This window comes from Fringilla coelebs (genome assembly GCF_963513975.1).
Source record: "Fringilla coelebs genome assembly, chromosome: 5".
NCBI classification, from domain to species: domain Eukaryota; kingdom Metazoa; phylum Chordata; class Aves; order Passeriformes; family Fringillidae; genus Fringilla; species Fringilla coelebs.
This window is the reverse complement of record NC_140033.1, coordinates 22,973,098-22,992,466: the sequence shown is the minus strand read 5'-3', so window position 1 is coordinate 22,992,466 and position 19,369 is coordinate 22,973,098. Positions and strand designations below refer to the sequence as shown.

The following is a 19,369-nucleotide window of genomic DNA, read 5'->3' as shown; positions in this document are numbered from 1 at the left end:
TTGCTGTGCTCTGCAGGAAGACCTTCATTGCTACACAACTCCCAATACCCCAATACACAACTCTTGTCTCCTCTGTAGGCTCCCTCTCCCACTTAAGGACATTAGGAACTGTTTCAAAGCACTTGCCTTTGAAAAAGTCTTTTAAGGACATACACAGCAAGGATTTATTTATGTCAGGGAAGACAGTCAACAAAATGCACCATGCTTACACAAGAAGACAGAGAGATATTGGCATTGAACCTCAGCACCAATGTACTCCACTCCACAGAGATGGGAGCCCTAGAGAGTGCACACTTTCCTCCAAAGCCTGGCTTAGCTCTGTGCTGACACTGTGGCATCACCAAAATCCATCTCAAAATCAAACAACTTGTCCGAACCTTAATCCTCATTTAAACAGGAAAGACACTTGCTCTCCATTTCAAGGCAAAAAGATATATAGTAATTAGTACAGGCATTATAACCAGCACTTTACTTTTGAATTCAAAGTTAGAAACATAGAAAGAAAAAATACTCTCTTTTGAGAAAGTTGCTCGTATACTGGGGTATAATAAAAATTGGTGAACTTTTAGTGTATTTTCTCTTACCAGTGGAACAACAAACAAGCAGCACTTCAGAATGCAAACTTAATGTTCAGCCCCTTAGTGAGGCTATCTAAAACTGAGGTTTAGCAGAGTACTGGCTTCTCATCAAACCTGAACTACAGTATTATAAACACATTTAAACCAGTCACTCAAACAAGGTAGGCCACAGTCTTGTGAATCTCTGTCTTCCTCCCACTCATATCACATTTGTAAATGGGCTGTTGATAAAAGCCACAAAATACAAACTCAGTCCATCCAGCTTAATAGTAAACTGCACAGGTTTACACCAAGTATGCTTGCTAGTTGTTTCTTCCCTTCAATGCTTGGTATCTAAACAATTTAGAAATACGTCTGGCTGGTAAATAACAATTCCAGTGCCAAATGGTAGTACAAGGTATTGGAGCAGCTGTAACTGTGCTAACAGTCCACATGGATAGGAATGAATATCCTCTCTTACTACAGAGCAATAACCTATACTATGTATTACTGCCACAAAAAGGGAAAAAAAACCAGATAACAAAATTTGTTATGAGACTGAAGTCTCATATTAATTCCTGCCAACTGTAGTCATAAATACCACAGAATAGCTGCTGCTGTGGTACTGTAGAGCAGCTAACATTTCACACAGAGTAAGAATGCCCTCTAGGAAGAAAACATTAGCAATTATTGGTATCTAGCAAAATAGCAGATGTCCAAATTTAATCAACCCTATCACCTCTGCATCCACATGGACTGAAATGGGTGCATGTGTACAGAACAATTTGCCACAAGAAGTGATACAGTCAACAGTATCTCAGCATTCTTTAGTAGACTTCACAGAAACCACAAGTTTAATGATGGTTTGCCTGGTTGTGTTTCAATTCAATACACAGCTTAGTCTACCAGGGTCTAATTTATAACCAGGTTCCACCACAACTGAATTAATAAGCTGTTTAACCACACACCAGCAGGGCCTAACAATGTTTAGCTCTGAGGAATATTTATTATTCTGTCAATTATGTGATAAAAATCAGTAACAGGATTTGCCCTGTTGACCATCAAATATTTCTAAGAGTTTTCCCCATTTGTGAAAACATACACAAATTTGAATCCTGTGCTGTTTGAATGCTGCAGTTACAGAAAAGTCATGGTTAAAAATACAAGAACTTGCAATGAAAATTTCAGCCAGCAATTTTTTTCCAATAAGATTTTCATTAAGCTCTTCTTGCCAAGCACCAGAGCTTATTTTTGTTATTTTAATAAAACAAGAACTCAAAAAACTCCCCAAACAACAACAAAACCAAACAAAAAAACAACCCCCCCACCATCAACAAAAACAAACAAACAAAAACCAAACAAAATTTAAAAATAACAAACAAAACCAAAACAACCCACCCACATCCTTAGGTCACTACTCTTAAAGAATATATGCACTTTGTTAGGGTTTGGATTTTTTCAGTTAGGCAATGTGCACAGCAAACTTTGAAAACAATCCAAAACAGAGCTTCAAAAGAAGAGAGGCAGAGTATTTTTTTTCAAATCCAGAAGCAATCTTGTTGAAAGAACTATACCAACCACCATAAAACTGGGACTCTCCCATCCTTGCACTTTTCATGCATCCAACTAAGTGACTTTGAAGAGCTCAGATCTTCCCCTTTAGGCTGGCATCACAGCTATTTTTACATGAGAATATTGGTCAATCACACACCAAAAAATATAGAAACTCAAGGTACACATGGACTCTTCAGACCAACTACCCTTCAGGACATATTTCTGAAGTAATTAAAATGAAATTATCATAGCTTTAAAATGCTGGTTCTACTAAAAGTCAGAGCATGCACCTCAGAAGACTGAGGTTTTACATTTTCCTACTATTAAGCTGAGAAAACATGAGTTTGATCTATACTTATGCCTCCACGTGAAGATGGAAATGTTTCAAACATTTAGCTCCAAGACAAAATTTCAAGAACGAAATGAAAATGATTATGTATTCAAATGTATTAAAACCAAACACCAAATTTATTTTATTGTCTTTACACTTTATTACATTTTCCAAAAATCCATTTCAATTAACATCAGCACTTGCAATGAGCATGCTGCCAGGAACATATCCAATTATCTGTGCATGCCATCATTATGGCTTTCATGTACTTCAAAAAGAAGACTAAAAGCATGATTGAAGAGGTTGTTAATGTTTTACATGAAGGTTCTTTTCTTTTAGTTCATCTGGTTGAACAAAAGCTCATTTTGTTGATCCATCAGTTTTCTGATTAGTCTGATGAATGAAGCATTGACTTATGTCGGCATACTTCTGTATGGTAAAACATAACTGCATTCATTTAACAATCAATCAAAGACAATGACATATTTAGGAAGATATAATTTAGTTTTGCTTATCAGTTTTTTTAGCAAGAGCAAATTTCAAGCTCCTGAAAATGAAATACTGCAACATAAAATGATAGAAATGTCTTGTTTTGATTTAGTTTAACTTGACTGCCTAAATACACTTCAAATTATTTATTTCCAGATGGTACTTAAGGCTATAAATTATTTCTTCTTTTCACTTGCAGTGTAAATAAACTGAAGGTCAAAACTAGTTTAAACTTCACTATCTCTTGAAGTAGTAAGGAGGGTTTTTTCAGAGCTTAAATCAAAAATAGCTTTTTTTTCCCCCAGATACTATGTGGCACTGATCAACATCACATAGTTACTTTTACCTTTTAATTCATTTAATTAGTGTTAAAAACTATCACCACTATAAAATAAAGAACACATCATAAAAGAAATCTTATACCCTTACAAAAACCCCTAAGGTTAGTAAGTTTATAGTATTTTAATACTTTCACTGTTTTGATGAAACAAAAATATGTACAAAGCCCTTTTAAGATATGTAAGAAAGATTACTATAGAAATAATTATATGGTATGAAAGTGCATTAATCCATTACTCTCACACATGCGCCCATCACTAAGTAATTGTCTTAGACCTTGTCTCCATTGATTTCAACACTGCAATGTTAATATCTAGAAATAAAAAATGCATGACTATTCTGTTACTATAACATGTTCTGATTTAAACGAGAGTTTTCCCCTACAATATAGTTTTGAAAGAACAATCTTCACACTGCATACAGGCTGAAAATATCCAAAAGGAGAAACAGCACTGCCCTCCTGCAACTGAGGAACACTTCTGTCACAGACATTCAGCTGGAAATATCAAATAAAGTAATAAAGCTTTCTCCAACCCTCTCAAATTAAAAAAAAAAATACAAGACCCTAGTACAGTTTAGCAACTGTTTATTCTGTAGTTAGAATATTTCTGTTAGAGAAAAGCAAAGGTTCCATAAATCTCAGCCAATTTCTTATGGTGTTTTATGGTCATTTTGTGCAAAATCCGTGAGGTTTAGGTGTCACATACTTAAGCCTGCACAGATCCACGAGAAAAATTCAACTGAATGCACTCTGTGAGAATCCAACATACAGTGCAATGAAAAACAGCAGGAGCCCACTCTACTTGCATGGCCCCCTGGATATTCCCAAGAGCTGAAGGGTTCTAGCTGCCCGACTTCTCCTACTGCAATTACGGTAGCCAAGTCTGATAAACCTCTGATACACCCCATTGCTCCTGCCCCCTTCAACTTACAGAGTGCTTGGAACCCTGCTTATCCTCATGTTAAAAAACAGAGCCCAATTCTCCAAAAAGCTACAGCTACAATTTTAAGAAGCATACAGATACATGGCACTTTTGGATCTCCTGGATTTCAGTACTGCCATATCAATATCAATACTACTAAAAATTTTAACTCTAAACCTTTAACATTTGTGTGAACTTGATGGGCTTTTGTTGAAATGGCATTTTTTTTGGTTGACTGTTTCTTTAATTATCCCCAAATTCTCTGACTTCCAGATGAAGAATATGGTGTTTGGCTTCCTTGACAGTCAAAGCCACATCACAGTTAAACTGCACACAAAGCCTTGTGCAGGAGTGACTACTACATTTCAGCTGCTGTCAGCTCAGTTATATACTCTCCAAATGAAGGAAAAAATGGGTATTTGGAATTTATTTTTAAACTTGCTCACAACTGCAAAATTCCACATCCATGTAAGAGAAGACAAAGCTTCTGAACATACTCAGAATTAACTTTCGTCAGCTACAAGTGCTGTTACTTAACACACACAGTCAGCAGTGGAATAACGCAAAGTCTAAGTTAGGTAACTGTTGCTCAGCTAGGAGTCAAAACAGTAGCATACAGGTTAGTTTCAGAGTACTCAGACTCATGTCCCTATAATTATTACTACTGAAGAGTTTGAGTTATTTTTCCCTTCAGCAACTCCTCTACTAAATGAAGTGAATTTTTGCAATTGAGACACCGCTTGTCTTTCAGTCACAGCATAATGCAGTCTAGGCAATAAATTATTTCCTACTGTGTGCTTTGCAATTACAATTCCTCACTGATAGCCTGTAACTCAACAGGGCAATAAAAAATAATCAGTATTTATCTAGTGCCTGTGAATTAAAACCTTTCTAACACTCCTGAAACAAAACAGAAGTATGAAACATACCCAGACAAGGAGCAACAGATTTCTTTTCACTGTTCCACAGTATCCCAGCATTCCAACTATGATGAGGAAACAGCAGACTGCAATCATAACTGGGTGGACCACAGGAAAGTAAGTCAAAATGACAGCCTCCTCCACCCTAAAAACCAATCAGAACAATAATCAAAACAAGCACAATCACAAAAAAAAGATAGAAAAATATAAAGCCATTAAGAATAAAATGGTGATTAGCAGATGTATTCTTTCCAGCACCTTACACGTTTCACAAAAATCTCTTCAACACGGTTTTAAAGTCAAATGCTGCATTCGGATACCAAAAACTGCATTGTCCAAAACCTCTCTGGAGAAAAGGTAACCTTCCTGTCCTGCACTTGCACAGTTTGCAGCACAATGAGGCCCTGTTTTATCACCAGGGCTCATAAGCACTGCTGTAATAAAATTAATAGAGTTTCTAAATCTCTGGACTGAATAAAGTATTCAAAACTAAATAGTAATATAATTTGATTACATATTGTCAACAGACCAAAAATTGATCCCTGTGAAAAGAGAAAGGCAGATGATTGAAACCCTACCTTTCCCCTTTTTCTAATTTCAACTGATGCCCGAAACTGGGGCAAAAAAATGCACCTTCCAATACATCAATGATTAGTTTAACTGAAAGATTCTCAATTCTACAAGTCCTAATTAAGAAGCTTACCACACAGAATGAACAACATCTACCCTAATCAGTAACCCACACAGATCAGAAGTTTTAACTAAAGCTTTACCTTGTTTCTGCAGTTAAAGTGAGAACATTATTCAGGTAGTCTCTCAGCCAAGCAGAAACCCCTAATATGCTGATGGACATCAACTAAAAAGAAAACATTAAGTTATTTATCATGTGTTTAATGCAAATTACAAGATCATTCATAATTTAAGTAGAGGATCAATCATCACTAACATCTTTCATGCATTCATTCATTTGAACACCATACTGTTCCCAAAACTGTACTTCTATATACTTAGAATTGGTTTGTTGCCCAATTATTAGGGTGCCAGTGACAATAATCTTTTCCACGTAGTGATGCTACTGCTGGCTCCCCTCCCACCACTGCACAACATACCACAGAAACAACAGGGAGTGCTTACACTGCTAAAATCAGTGACTCTTCAGGGCTAACAAGTGGTACACATCAGTCTGCATGAAACTATGAAGCCATGCCCAGGTACATAGCTAGTGAAGAAAAACCTGATACAACAGTCCTTATCAACTGACACTCAAGAGAGGAGATTTATCTTGGGTTAAATTTAGAAGAATCTGATTATCTTACTCATTCTGACACAGTCACACCATGAACACTATATCTCAGTTTCCTGAACCATAAAATGAAAATAAAACTAACTGCATTTCAATTATAAACCATATAATGCATTTGGGTATCTAACGTGTCAAACACTTCAGAGGCATAAAGCCACTGCACTTTCACTAGGACTGCTCCCATAGCAAGTAAACCCCCAAGACTGAGCTAGAATTCCCCACCTAGAATTGCCAGCCCCTGAGCAGATGTAAATTTCTGTCACCTGATGCCACTGTACACTTCAGCACACCTGGAACTTAGCAGGAGCAGCTCTGCCCTCTGATTTTCTTGAGAAGCCAAACCTGAACAACACATTGAGAACCTGCTACACTGTGACAGCCCCAGCTCTGCCACTGCTGTAGCAGAGGGTGAGAGGACAAGGCACTCCTCACTCACTTTCACAGGGGTACCTAGGCCTGAACCACAGAAGATGCAGCATCACTGTCTTGCTGAAGGAGGGAGTCCTAAGCATACTGACTTTCCTGAATACTACTGTTTTCAGGAACTGCATAGGAATATGACAGGGCACATCAGCATTATACTTACAGTTTCTTAAACCAGTAAGAAGTGCTAATCTCCCCTGTTGTCCTCAAAATCTAGCTTCTCACATATCCTCATATTTCCCTGAAGGTGTTTTGAAGAGCAAGTTAAGTGGTTCAAACCCAATAGGAAAAGTCACTCTGTGTCCTTACTGGCTCCTTAGCCTGCAGCATGCCCACAGCAAACTACTTATGCCTTTAAGATTTCACAGAAGTCCCAGCAGCTATCCCAGAGCTTCTTCCTGCTTTTCAGATCTGATGCACAAAGTACAGGCACTGCTCTGGTTGTGAATGCTGCCTGCAGCAGCTGGGTGCTTGGCATGCTGCAAGCATACTCCTGGAAGCTAGTGCATGCTACATGTCTACTATATTCACTCCTGTTCTTTATACTCTGGGGGATCTGTTTTGGCTGGTGAAACAGTAACAGTAAAGAACATTTTCTATTGTCTTATTTGCAGGAAGCTGCAGGAACAAGGAAAACAAGATGACTGGAATCTCCTCCTAAATAAACTCCTCCCACCTATCGCCTAGGAAAGCATTAGGCAAACATACCACACAAGCAATCAAAAACACTAGAGAGGTAAAGCAGACTACAAGCAGACAGCCAACTTTCTTGTGGTCAAAAGGAAATACAAAACATTTTTAACCCTCCACATCTCTCTGAAAGGCCTGTTGATACACACAGAAAAGCATTAGCTCACACATCCACTCTGTTTATGGTAAAATATTTAAGATATATTTAAGATGTAACCCGATTTGGTTACTTCATTTTACAACAGTGGTGTTCAGAAGTAAGAAGTCCATCAAAACACTGCTCAGAAACTTTCAGTAAGAGCCAGATGGTCCTGCTAGAAGAGCAGTACTAGAAAAATGATTGCTTTCTAAATAATATTCCTCCTCACATACCTGAGGATGTGCGGACTGGTGGACTGCCTGCTCCTTGCTGTCCATTAGACACTCTCAGGATCCACCAATTTTCTTTCAGTCATCAGCATGTGGCAACACATTGTACACAGCAGTGAGAGGTAGAGGACTTTGAGGAAGGCTGAACTGCTCTTTCAGCACAGTAAGACCTGGCAGCATGCTGAAGCATGCAGGTTACTCACAGACAACAGGGAGATCACAGAGCAAACAGGTAAAAGGCAGAGGGGAGAGAAAGGACTTCTTAGAGACCAAAAGTACTGAGCAGAGTCCTGTCACTAAGAGAATCATTCAGTAGGCTAGACGATAAGGACTTGCATGCAAAGGCAGATCAGGAAGGACGAGAACTTTCATTTCTGTTCTGTCTGCCTAAATTGAGTTTTTTCTACCTAGATATGTATTTTTGCCCACATAAAATCCATGGAAAATCTATGCAGATACAGCACCAAGCGGAGGCCAACACATGACTGTGTGACTTCTACAGAAATGCTCAATGATCACATCAGAAAATGTGACTCCCTCTGCATTTATGAGCAGCAACCAGAAGAAAAAGACTGTTTCCTTACCTAGGAAACACAACCATTACCAATAATGTAAACTACATGAACACCATTTCAGTTCATAAGAACAAACTCTTTATGAAAGGCCTCTTGCATCATTCAGAAAGATTTCAGACACTGAGATTCTCCCTGGCTATTCTCATATAGTATGAATAACTAACAATTACTATTGTTTATTGCTGATGCCAATTACATGGAAGAACATTCCACCTAACAAGCCTGTGAAAACCAGGCTACCACTCAACCACTCACCTACCCTGTGCCTGTCATGTTTTCACCACCATTAACTGCTTCTAGCATTACTGACTCCTCCTACTCTTAAAATTCACAAGAGCTAGGTCAGCATGACTCTGAAAAAAGTGCAAGCATACTGCCTTACCTTGCTGCTAAACAGATGTTACACACAGATTATCTGTGCAACACTCTCCTAGTGAGGCACCTTTGGGCACCATATTTTCGAGAAAGTCCAAAGTGAATTATTATTCTGAATGACCTGAAAGCTGGAGTGCTGTGACACACTTCATTCACAGGCATGAAAGTCAATTACAGTGTCCAGCTGGGGTGGCAGAAAGGCATGGAGCAGAAAGTGAAGGCAAATACTCAAGAGGCTCCTTTTGAAATAAAGGGGCCTGGAAAAGAGCAAACTGATAACTCAAATAGCAATTCAGAAATAAATTCATTACAAAACGTGTATTTCACAGCACATAAGCCAGCAAGTGCTTGATACCTCTTCATTAACAGAAGGTAAAGATGGGGAAAAAGTTGCATCCCCTCTGATCAGAAATGAGCCTCAGGGCAGCAACAGCCTGAGGGATGAAAGATGCCTCTGCAACACCAGACTGTCCTGCATAATGAGTCATGTTTATTTTAGTGACAAAAGATTATCAAGTACTAGTTCCCATCCATCAATCCACTTGCTCACTTGCTCCATAGCCACAAGGGAATCACAGCAAGAACACAACACACGTCTGGCCTCCACAGCCTCCTGTTGACTCAATGTGCAGATGTGCTGCCCTGTAAAAGCACTGAACATCTTCAAGAGCCAGATGACATCAAGAAAGCTCCAGACTTTCACCCACCACTTCACACCACCTACAGCACATGCATATCTTCAGCCAGCAGCACAAGAAGTCCATCAACACCAGCAGTACAACTGAGTCCAGGCACTCAGTAGGCAGAAACAATTAACAGCCTCCTCAAAAACTTTGGTGTACATCCAAAACCACCAGCAATTATCAGCTGGCACATCACTGCAATTCACTGCCAAGTGACTTTCAAGAAGTCATGGGCAAGAGCAAGGTCCCGATTACAGCTATTGTTGGTTCACGTAAAACAGTGGCCCCAAAAAACTGGCAGTCCCTACTTCAGTCACTGCTTCGAAACAGATTCAAATGTGTAATACAGTTAAAATCTGTATCAAGCAATCAGACCAAAGAACACTAGTTTATGACAAAACTGCTAAGACCATTCTCACATTAGCAATAACATCATTTCCCCAAAAAGTTCTCATTCAAGCTGCTCTGATGACAGCCAGTCTACTGCGCTGTAAATATGATATGATAGTAGGCAGTAAAATATGTTTATTTGTTGCAGCTGGCTGCAAAAGTCACTATGGGTTTAATTCTGAACACAGTATGTTAGATAGCCATCAACATGACACTGAGGAGTTTGCAGTGATGCTTACTGTAATGCTCTATTTTAAATATATTTTCACATTGATTGAACTTAGGTAATAAAATCTATTTTTATATATAAGCAATATGCACACAACCATATTTTCACATACTAAATTTTCAAATTAATTTCTAACGTAAAGTTTTTAAAGCTACTAAAGCTTTTTCAGACAACTGAATTAAAATATCCAACAACAGACTTCAGCTATTAGGAGCGATCATCTCCAAGCATAGTTTAAATTGTCTTTGGAACTCTTACATAAATTAGACATTAACATTAAAATATAAAATCATCTGCAATTCATTACGCATATCTTTTAAGCCATTATTTTGAAATTGCTACTCCCACTGTCTCTGAGGCCATACCTAAACTGGAAAATAAATCTGCATTTCCAATTAATAAATGAACATGGATTTCTGTATTTAAGGGAGCAAGTCCAATTGATCTTGCTATATCCACATCTGTGTTCACACTCTCATAATTTTTTTTTTACATTTGGACAATCTAGCACATTCATTTTGTTTTTGCTCAAATTTCAGAATATTTTAAAATTATTAAATCAGAGGAAAGATTAAAAGTATCTTCCATACCAAAAATCACACATGATCGTTTTTATTCTAACAGATGGGGTAAACATCTTCCGGCCATGTCTGATATCCATAATGAAACACTGACTAACAGCACTACAGAGCAACCTGCTTTGCATGAAAAGGTTTCTGGCTAGAAGGAAATGACTTCCAAGATATGACAGCATTCATCAAAGCATGTCCCATAATTTTAGTTAAGAAAAAAAAAAGCAACAAAAAAAACCATCCCACCACAAACAAACAAAACCCAAAACACAAACCTTGTGAAAATCTTCATGTTAAAATTGATTTGGGTAATCTGAGCTATCACTTACCCTTACCAAGGGACAGAGGGGACATATCACTACAAGGTCATAAGCATGCCAGAATGCTTTTACAGGATTTTCACTATTAGGTTCAATATTCAGATCATTGAACAAACACAGATAACTCAGATCCATGGATAAACAGAGAGCTACATTTTTTGGGACAGAGGGATATAAGGGTGGAGGAGGGGGAACAAGAGGCCTTGTTTTTCTGTATTACCTGGCAAAACCACTTAAATGTTTAGAGAAAGAAGACTTGCCTATAAAAAAGGGAAATCCCCTATTTCATAAAAAAGCACCTTCAATTCTATAGATATTCCAACATTTCATTTAGCTAAGATTCCTACAAGGTTATGCCTTGGTCCCCCTCCCACATCAGTAAACAGCTGAAGCACGTTCATATTTGCACTTTGAATCTGGGTTTGCTTGCACAGCTGCAACAGTGAGTTAGCAACCTGCTCCACATTTGGCACGGCTGGAACTCGCACACTTTGCAGTAAGGCAACTGCTGGAGCACTGACAGGCTGCTAAGAGGTCACCCTCCCAGGGAACAGGAGCCAGCTTTTTTCAGCAGGTGGCTGTTCAAGGTGCCCAGAGGAAGCACAGCACAAAGAACAAGAGCCCAAGCATGCAAACAAAGCTGAGGTACAGTCCTACTGTGTGTCAGACCCACAACCTCTGGGCGGTGTAGAACAAGGGTACGTTAAAATTAAAGAATGATAAAGAAGTGAATATATTTCTTCAAGCACCCTCTCTACAACTACTCAGGCACTGCACTTCTTGTTAGGACATGACTTGTGCCACTTTTCCCTCAAAAGTCATCATGTCACAGTCAAACATCTTTTGCTTTGGGGAGGAACAGGCATGTACTGTTTATCACAGGTAATCCAGAGCAATGTTTACAAATCAAATACCCCAATCCCTATCACAATCCACACATCACCATGATGTGCCTTCACTTGTATACAATGCACTCTTAATTTTGTTTCTTTAAGAGTTTGCTTTTATTCATGGACAGCAATCAATCTCAGAGATGCAGGCAAATTATTTTTAAACTCAGCATATATATACATATATTTATATACACAGACACACACTTAAAAAGAGCATGTGCTTCCTATGATCCACAGGACTACACATTAGCTTTTAGTGGGTTTTTACCTAACTTTCCTGTTTTACATGAGAATACTCATGAGCACACTAAGATTATTAAAATGAACCTGCATTTTTATTTAAATCACATAGTCCTATAAAAATGCACAAAATTAAACTGTCCCCTACACTTTGTGAAATAGCTACAAGATATTTTAAAAATTGTTATTATTCTATGAGCCTTGTCTAGAGCCTGTCACTGACTCAAGATGATAGAGAATCTTCAGGGTAAGGGTACAGGAGCATACTGGGCACAGGGTAATGGAGATTCATGAATAATTGGATAGCTACCTTCTACAAAAGGAGATGAGAATTTTAAGAAAGGAAACATATAGGAGCATCTACATGCCAGATGGACCCTTCCAGTTTGCTCCAGATTGTGGTCTACCAGTATAAACACAGAGCTTTAAATTTTCCTTCCCCCTGAGCTATGGGCTCAAATCTTGTCAGCACAGATTTGTGATTCATCCTCCAGGTTGATGCAATGAGTTCCACAGAGTTAACTGTGAGTATTACCAAAAAAGTGTCTGTGGTTCATTTCTTTCTGAATGGCAATTAAAAAGCATATTAATGCAACTTCTAACATCTGGGTGGGGTCTGGGTTTGTTTTTTTGATTTCCATTAGCACATTAAGCCACTCTATTTCAGGAGAGTTTTCCAGAAACTCATCCAGCAATTCACAGCTGATATGTCACTCAGAGTGAGCCATATCACCTACAAAGATACTTGGAATAAAAATTTATATAGAGGTAGAGACAAAGTTGCCTTATGGTTGAACTCTACTTTGTTAGGACATAGTCTAGTAATTTAATGATATTGTATAAATATAACAGCCTAAAGAAACCAAAAATAAGAGATTTCTCAAATACCAGAATTAAAAATAGTTCTGGTTCTTTAAACCTCCTCCTATAGCTTTCTCTGTTGAAAGCATTCCTTTAAAAAGACAGCATATTCCCACAGAAGCCACAGTTATTTTCTTTATACAAAGAATGCTAAGAAAAGCAAGTTTTAATTCCACATGTCTAAACTGCAGTCTCCAAAATCAGAGGGTATTAACCTAAAACACAGTTTACTGTGCTACAGGTACCTGGCCAGGCAGTGTAAATTTCAATGGATATTATCTGCCACCTAAAACATTGCCCCAAAATTTTCATTCCAAGTATCTACAAGTCCCACCAACAAGAGTGGAAGTCAAAACACAGGAGAAACAACCACTGTCCAAAATCTGGTTTCACAGAAGGCAGGATAGACTGATTTTTTCTCATGTCACAACAGACTTGAAAAATAAAGCAAAAAAATTACAAGATTGAACACATGATTTGAAGTTGGATAAAACAGGAAATAAAATATCACTGCTTCCAATCACCCTTAGTTACTTCCTAGCACAACACTCTTATTCACTTGTTCTGAGTTCTCAATGACTACACGTAGGCAAAACTAGATTTAAGTCTGCAAAATACTCAAATGGAAAACTAACTGGAAACATGCTCCACTTTCATTGTACGTGGTTTTTTTTAAACTTTGTTCACAAACACAAGCTCAAGACAGATGCAAACAATTTCCACTACCTGCCAGAAGTGTTTATTGGCTGCAATCACACAAGTGAAATTAAATGGTACTGCTGAAGGAAATCTTAAACACTGTTCAACAGAAACAGCATATCCCTAGGCAAAAAAAGCTCACAAGGTGAAAGAAAAGTGGCACCATCACTGTCTTGGCTCAAACATCCACTGACACTATTAATCATCAGTTAAGAGATCCTTACCACCTGCGACACAGTCAACTGCAACTTACAACCTTGATTTGTCCGCAGCACTACAGTACAGTCATCCTCAATTACAAGCAACACAACAGCAGCTGCTCCTGCCTCACATACTCACCAGGAAAAAAAAAAAAGTTTTTAGTCTTCTCAAGACAGAAAGTCTACACAGACCTTTTCATAACTTCCTATATATAACTTCCTGCCACGTTATACTTAGATTTTCTTCCAAAAAATTGAGAAAATTGATAAAATTATTGAGTTGCCTTTATTTGCATCTACTGTGACTATCTAGTTCATCCATTTCAACTATTAATAACTTCTTTTAAAGAAAATACACCGTTAAACTGCAAAGGAAAGTAGAACAAACCTGTACATCTCAAAACTACTAAAACTACTGCTTTGTTTAATTCCCTACTACTGTAAGCAGCCAGGAGGCTGAATTTTCCCTGTATTCAGCACCATTTGCCAGTTCCTGTTCTAGCACAACCCACAGGGAATACTTGCACTCCAGTACCTCCTGTGATATGTCTGTGCCATTATTACAGACTAACCACATTCTCTGACTGAAGATCTGCCTAGTATAAATGCAAAGGTGGTTTGATTAGGAAAACGACCAGAGCAAAATACAGAACAGTGGCAGCACTGCAAAGCGTGGCAAAGAGGGATTCTGTGAGGACAAGTCATACAGCGCTCAAAATGAATGAGGATACTCATGTTACACCCAGGACTGCTACTGAGCTGGGACAGCATCAGAAGGTTGCCAATCCAGTAAAGCCCCCACCAGAAGGAAAAATCTTGCAGTCTTATAAACTGCATAAAACGTATTTGAAAAGCCATCCAAACTAAATTTCTCCAAGTCCCAACACACACAGTATCTAGATATAACAAAGACCAGTACTGTCCCTAAGAGCAGAAAAATAGGAAGCAGTAGGAACACGTCTTCCCTCAAGAACCACTAAGGCTGCTTAGCTAAGCACTAAGTCTTGACCACAAAACACCAAATCATGCCTTTTTGAAGGTCTTCTCTTTTATTAGGCTGTCCAGAATTTAATAGACTGGAAATAGCAGTGTTACAGAACATAGAATCAAGCTGGATCCCTCAGTCTTGCAAATTATGCTAAGAAGTGATACCCATTTTTATATATATCTGAGGACTGCAGAAGAATTAAACCAAATATTAACTGCAGGATTTAGTCTGAAGGATATTCCTTCAGGGCACTGTCAAAAAAAAACACAGCAAAAAAAAAATTAGAAGACTGAGGATGTCCTGAAAATGCAACTTCCACTGCTATGAGACATCCTGCAGTCAGATGCATGCTTCAGTTGACCACAAAAAAGCTTTCAGAAGGGTATTATCAGGTCTATGACCAGTGCCAGTCACTTAACCAACAACAGTTAGAGCACTGATGATGAATTTATTTCCATCTTGTAAGAAGAAAGGCTTTCTGCAAGTTGCAGGTCCTGAAGTACCAATCCACTCACTTCCACAAAACCAGTGTTTTTCTGGAGCAGAAAAGGCAGTACATTTACTGGTCCATAATAAAACATGATGAACCATTACAATAGAGCCTTGGCCTTTCAGCTAATTACTTATGGATTATTTACAGCTCAGCAGACTTTAGGTCAAAAGTGACAGAAAGCATTGTAACAACGCTTCCTGCCTGCCTCCCTCTCATGCACACACAGGTACACCACAGCTCATCAGCTGAGCTCAGTAAAAAAAAGTTTCTTTCCAAACAGAGCATACAGCTGTACATTTACAAGCAATACTATGGAGAATCTACAAGGATAGCAGCAGAGTGACTGACAAAGTTCTCTCACTCCTCTGCTTCCGCAGGCACTAAAACCAACCCAAGAACGCAGACAGCGGTGTTTTGCAGCCACCATCTGCACCTTCAGCCTTCCAGCAGTATTCATGATCAGACTAGCCATTTGTGTCATCTTAAGGAGCTTCATATGCACTACCTATCCTCACCAAGCTGCAATGACAAATGCTGAAGTCCCATCACACATACTGGGACAGCTGCACACAGCTGCACACTTTGAAGCTTACTTCAGATGTTCTCTTCTAAGAGCTTGACACTCAGACCTTACCAGACGGTGTCCTGCACAGTTTTATTCAGGACTTCAAAGGCTTCATGACTCCAGCTTCAACAAAGTAACCCTTTTTGCACAAAAACTATTGTTCCATTCCACACGCTGTTGAACAGTTTTCTCTCTCACTCGTATTCTAATTTCCACTTAGTTTTCAGTCATCGTGGGACTTCATCTCAATTCCAAAGCCCCTGCCATGGCCAGGGACATCTTTCACTAGAACAGGTTAATCAAAGCTTGAACACTTCCAGGGATGAGGCAGACAAAACTTCTCTAGGCAACCTGTTTCAGTGACTCACTGGTACCACAGTAAGAATTTCTTCCTTTATAATATGTAATGTAAACCTACTCTCTTTCATTTTGAAGCCACTCCCCCTTGTTCTGCCACTACATGCTCCAGTAAACAGCCCTTCTCCATCTTCCTTGTAGGCTCCCTTCAGGTATTAGAAGGCCACAAATAGGTCACCTCAAAGCTTTCGCTCTTCCAGGCTGAAAAATCCCAATCCTCTCTGCCTTTCCTCGCAGAAGAGCTGCTCCACCCCTCTAACGATCTTGGTGGCCCTTCTCAGGACCCACACCAACAAGTCAATGTCCTTCCTTAGTTGGGATCCCAGAGCTGGATGCAGGTAGAAAAAAAATCAGATATAAACTAGGTTTGGTCCCACCCCTACATTATTCAAGTATAGAGCACCTTAGGAACCAGGTGTGAGCCCCGGGTGTGTGCTGTCATGTCATCTGCATCCCTGACCATGCACAAATCTCATCTATTCAGGTGAAATAGATTTCATGCGCTGCAAATGAGTGAGGACTCTGAAAATACCATCCGCCTGTTTTTTCAAAGCTCCAAAAGTTTAAGGAACACGAGTTGATCACACCCACTTGTATTGAGAGTGAGAAACCCTGCTGCTATAAATACAGCTTCGACTGAAATCCTCAAAACAAAAGGCCTTGCCTGCCACTTAGGTTCTGTCCACTGAATGCACAAAAAAGACTCTGGGCTGACTATTCAAGTACCTTCGAGAGCTTGGAGTTCATCTTGGGTCACAGGATGCTCTGAAACTCACTCAGTCAAGAAGCCACCCGTGAATATTCCCTCCCCTCTTTACATATTACAGGTACACCAATTCCCACAAGTAACCCTAATTCAATTTTACTTCCTACTAGTTTCCAAAGGCATTTTTTCCCCCAGTAAAATGTACTCCCCTGCGGGAGCTGCCTGGCATGGGGCCAAGGGCACTAGGGCGGAACCTCCGGCCCTGGCCCAGCGCGGACAGCCCGCGGCCGTGCCCGCCCTTCGCCTCCGGGACGGTATCTGCCCGACCCGCGCACTCACCCAGAAGAGCAGGTTGAGGGCGTAGAGCAGGCAGCGCAGGCACTTCACCGAGTCCTCCCTGGCCATGGCGAGCCCCGGCGGGACACAGCCCCATCCTCTCACCACATCCTCCCTCCCGAGGCCGGGCCGCCGGCGCCCTGCAGGGGAAGAGGGGGAGAGGGGTGGGCGAGTCCGCCTTACAGAGGGACCAGCGCGCAGGTGGAGGCGGCGGAGCCGCGCCGAGCCCGAACGGGCCGCGCCCCGCGGAGACCCCCAGCAGCCTCCCTTCCCCTCCCGCCCCGCCCGGAGACAGCGAGGGGCGAGCTGTTCTCATAAAGATAATAAATGCGCGGGCAGGGAGAAGCCGCGGGCTACCCCAGCGGCACAGCGGAGCTGAGCTGAGGGCAGCAGAGGCACGGCCCGGGGACGCCAGCTCCCTCTCAGCTCAGGATGGACGCGCTGCCCTGGGGAGGCAGGGCGGCCGTGGGACAGCGGCCACTTACCGCCCGGACGCCTCCCGCACTCACTTGCTCTGGCGAGGACTCATGGGGCCGGGGCGCGGCAGCGCAGCGCGGAGCCGCGGCGCCCATGCCCTGCGGCGGGCTCGGGGGAAGGTCCGGTCCCGGCGAAGGTCCGGCCCGGCCCGGCCCGGCCCCGCGGCTGCCCCGGCCCCTCCGCCCCGCCCGAGCGCTCCGCCAGCCCGCGGCGCCCGCGCATGCGCCGCCGCCAGCCCGGTCCTAGCGCCGCCGCCAGCGCGGTCCGGGAGCGGACGGGCCCCGGCGGGGCTGCGCACGGCTGTGGCCCCGGTTCCCGGGCAGGGCTGTGTCCCCGGCGGGGCTGGGCACGGCTGTGGCCCCGGTTCCCGGGCAGGGCTGTGCCCCCGGTTCCCGGGCAGGGCTGTGTCCCCGGCGGGGCTGCGCACGGCTGTGGCCCCAGTTCCCGGGCAGGGCTATATCCCCGGCGGGGCTGTGCCGCTGGCACACACGCTTGTGCCCGGTACCCTCGTTTTGGCGGGGCTTCGAAGCTGGTGGCCTTTTTTCCTTCAGGGGAGATGTTAAGCGATGGGCTGAGTGCAGTTGAATGACATGAAGCCCCCTCTCTTGTGACGCGTTGGCCCAGGGTGGCACATGCCACACGAAACGCGTTTGCAGTGTCTCACAGGCATCTCACAAAGTTCCAGCGTCTGCGCCAGAAATTAAACTCTGCCAACATCAAACCCAAATCTGCTCATTTATAGCCCGGCACCCACTCCCTCTGCTAAACAGCAAATTTAGAAAAGCAACCATATTGGAGAGATACTATTCTAGAAATTGTCAAAATCTGTAGGTGTTATTTAGGAAAAATGGCCACTGACTTGCCCTGTAATGTACATGGAACTTAGAAATGACACAACTGAGCTGAAAAAAGTCATCCTTCTTCTGAAATCCATTAGTGTCTGTGTGCATCTGGTGATCAGGGTAGGAATTCTGTAGAATCTCGGGATGGGCTGGGACCTTACAGCTCATCTAGTTCCAGCCTCTCTTAACCTTACAGCTCATCTAGTTCCAAGACCCTCTGAAAGGTGTTCAGGCCCTCTGCAGCAAACACCTTTCACCAGGTTGCTCAGAGCTCCATCCAGCCCAGCCTTGAACACCTCCAGGGATGGGACATAACAGCTTCTCTGGGCAATCTGTTCCAGTGCTTCACCACCTGCACAGTAATGCATGTTTTCCCCAATATCCAGTCTAAACCTTCTCTATTTAATTGATACTGATGTCTGTATTGTTACAATATGTGTATATATATACACACATATTTCAAAACTAAGAATTATATTTAAAACTCAGAGTTACATGCAGATTAGTAACAAATTTTTCATTAATACATATAAAGGTGCTGCAGTGCTGCCATCACAAAAATTAGAAGAAAATATACTGAAAAATATTTCTTAACTCGAACAGGAAAATACTCTTGGGTCATGATATATAGATTGTCTTAACAACTGCTAGTTAAAGCTGAGAAAGAGGA

At 41.3% G+C, this 19,369-nt stretch overlaps 1 protein-coding gene across 2 annotated transcripts in view; it reads right to left on the bottom strand.

Moving 5' to 3' along the window:
* Positions 1-18,038, bottom strand: part of TSPAN12 (tetraspanin 12) — a 40,746-nt gene extending 22,708 nt beyond the window's left edge. The window contains exons 1-4 of one of the 2 annotated variants that reach the window (XM_084205397.1): positions 17,866-18,038; positions 17,384-17,520; positions 5,887-5,969; positions 5,123-5,258 (exon numbers count right to left, since the gene is read on the bottom strand). In XM_084205397.1, the coding sequence (XP_084061523.1) occupies positions 5,123-5,258; positions 5,887-5,969; positions 17,384-17,449 (285 nt within the window). In that variant the 5' untranslated portion in view covers positions 17,450-17,520; positions 17,866-18,038. The remainder of the gene's footprint in view (positions 1-5,122; positions 5,259-5,886; positions 5,970-17,383; positions 17,521-17,865) is intronic. The other variant, XM_084205396.1, reaches the window with a different exon arrangement.
* Positions 18,039-19,369: the final 1,331 nt, after the last annotated feature.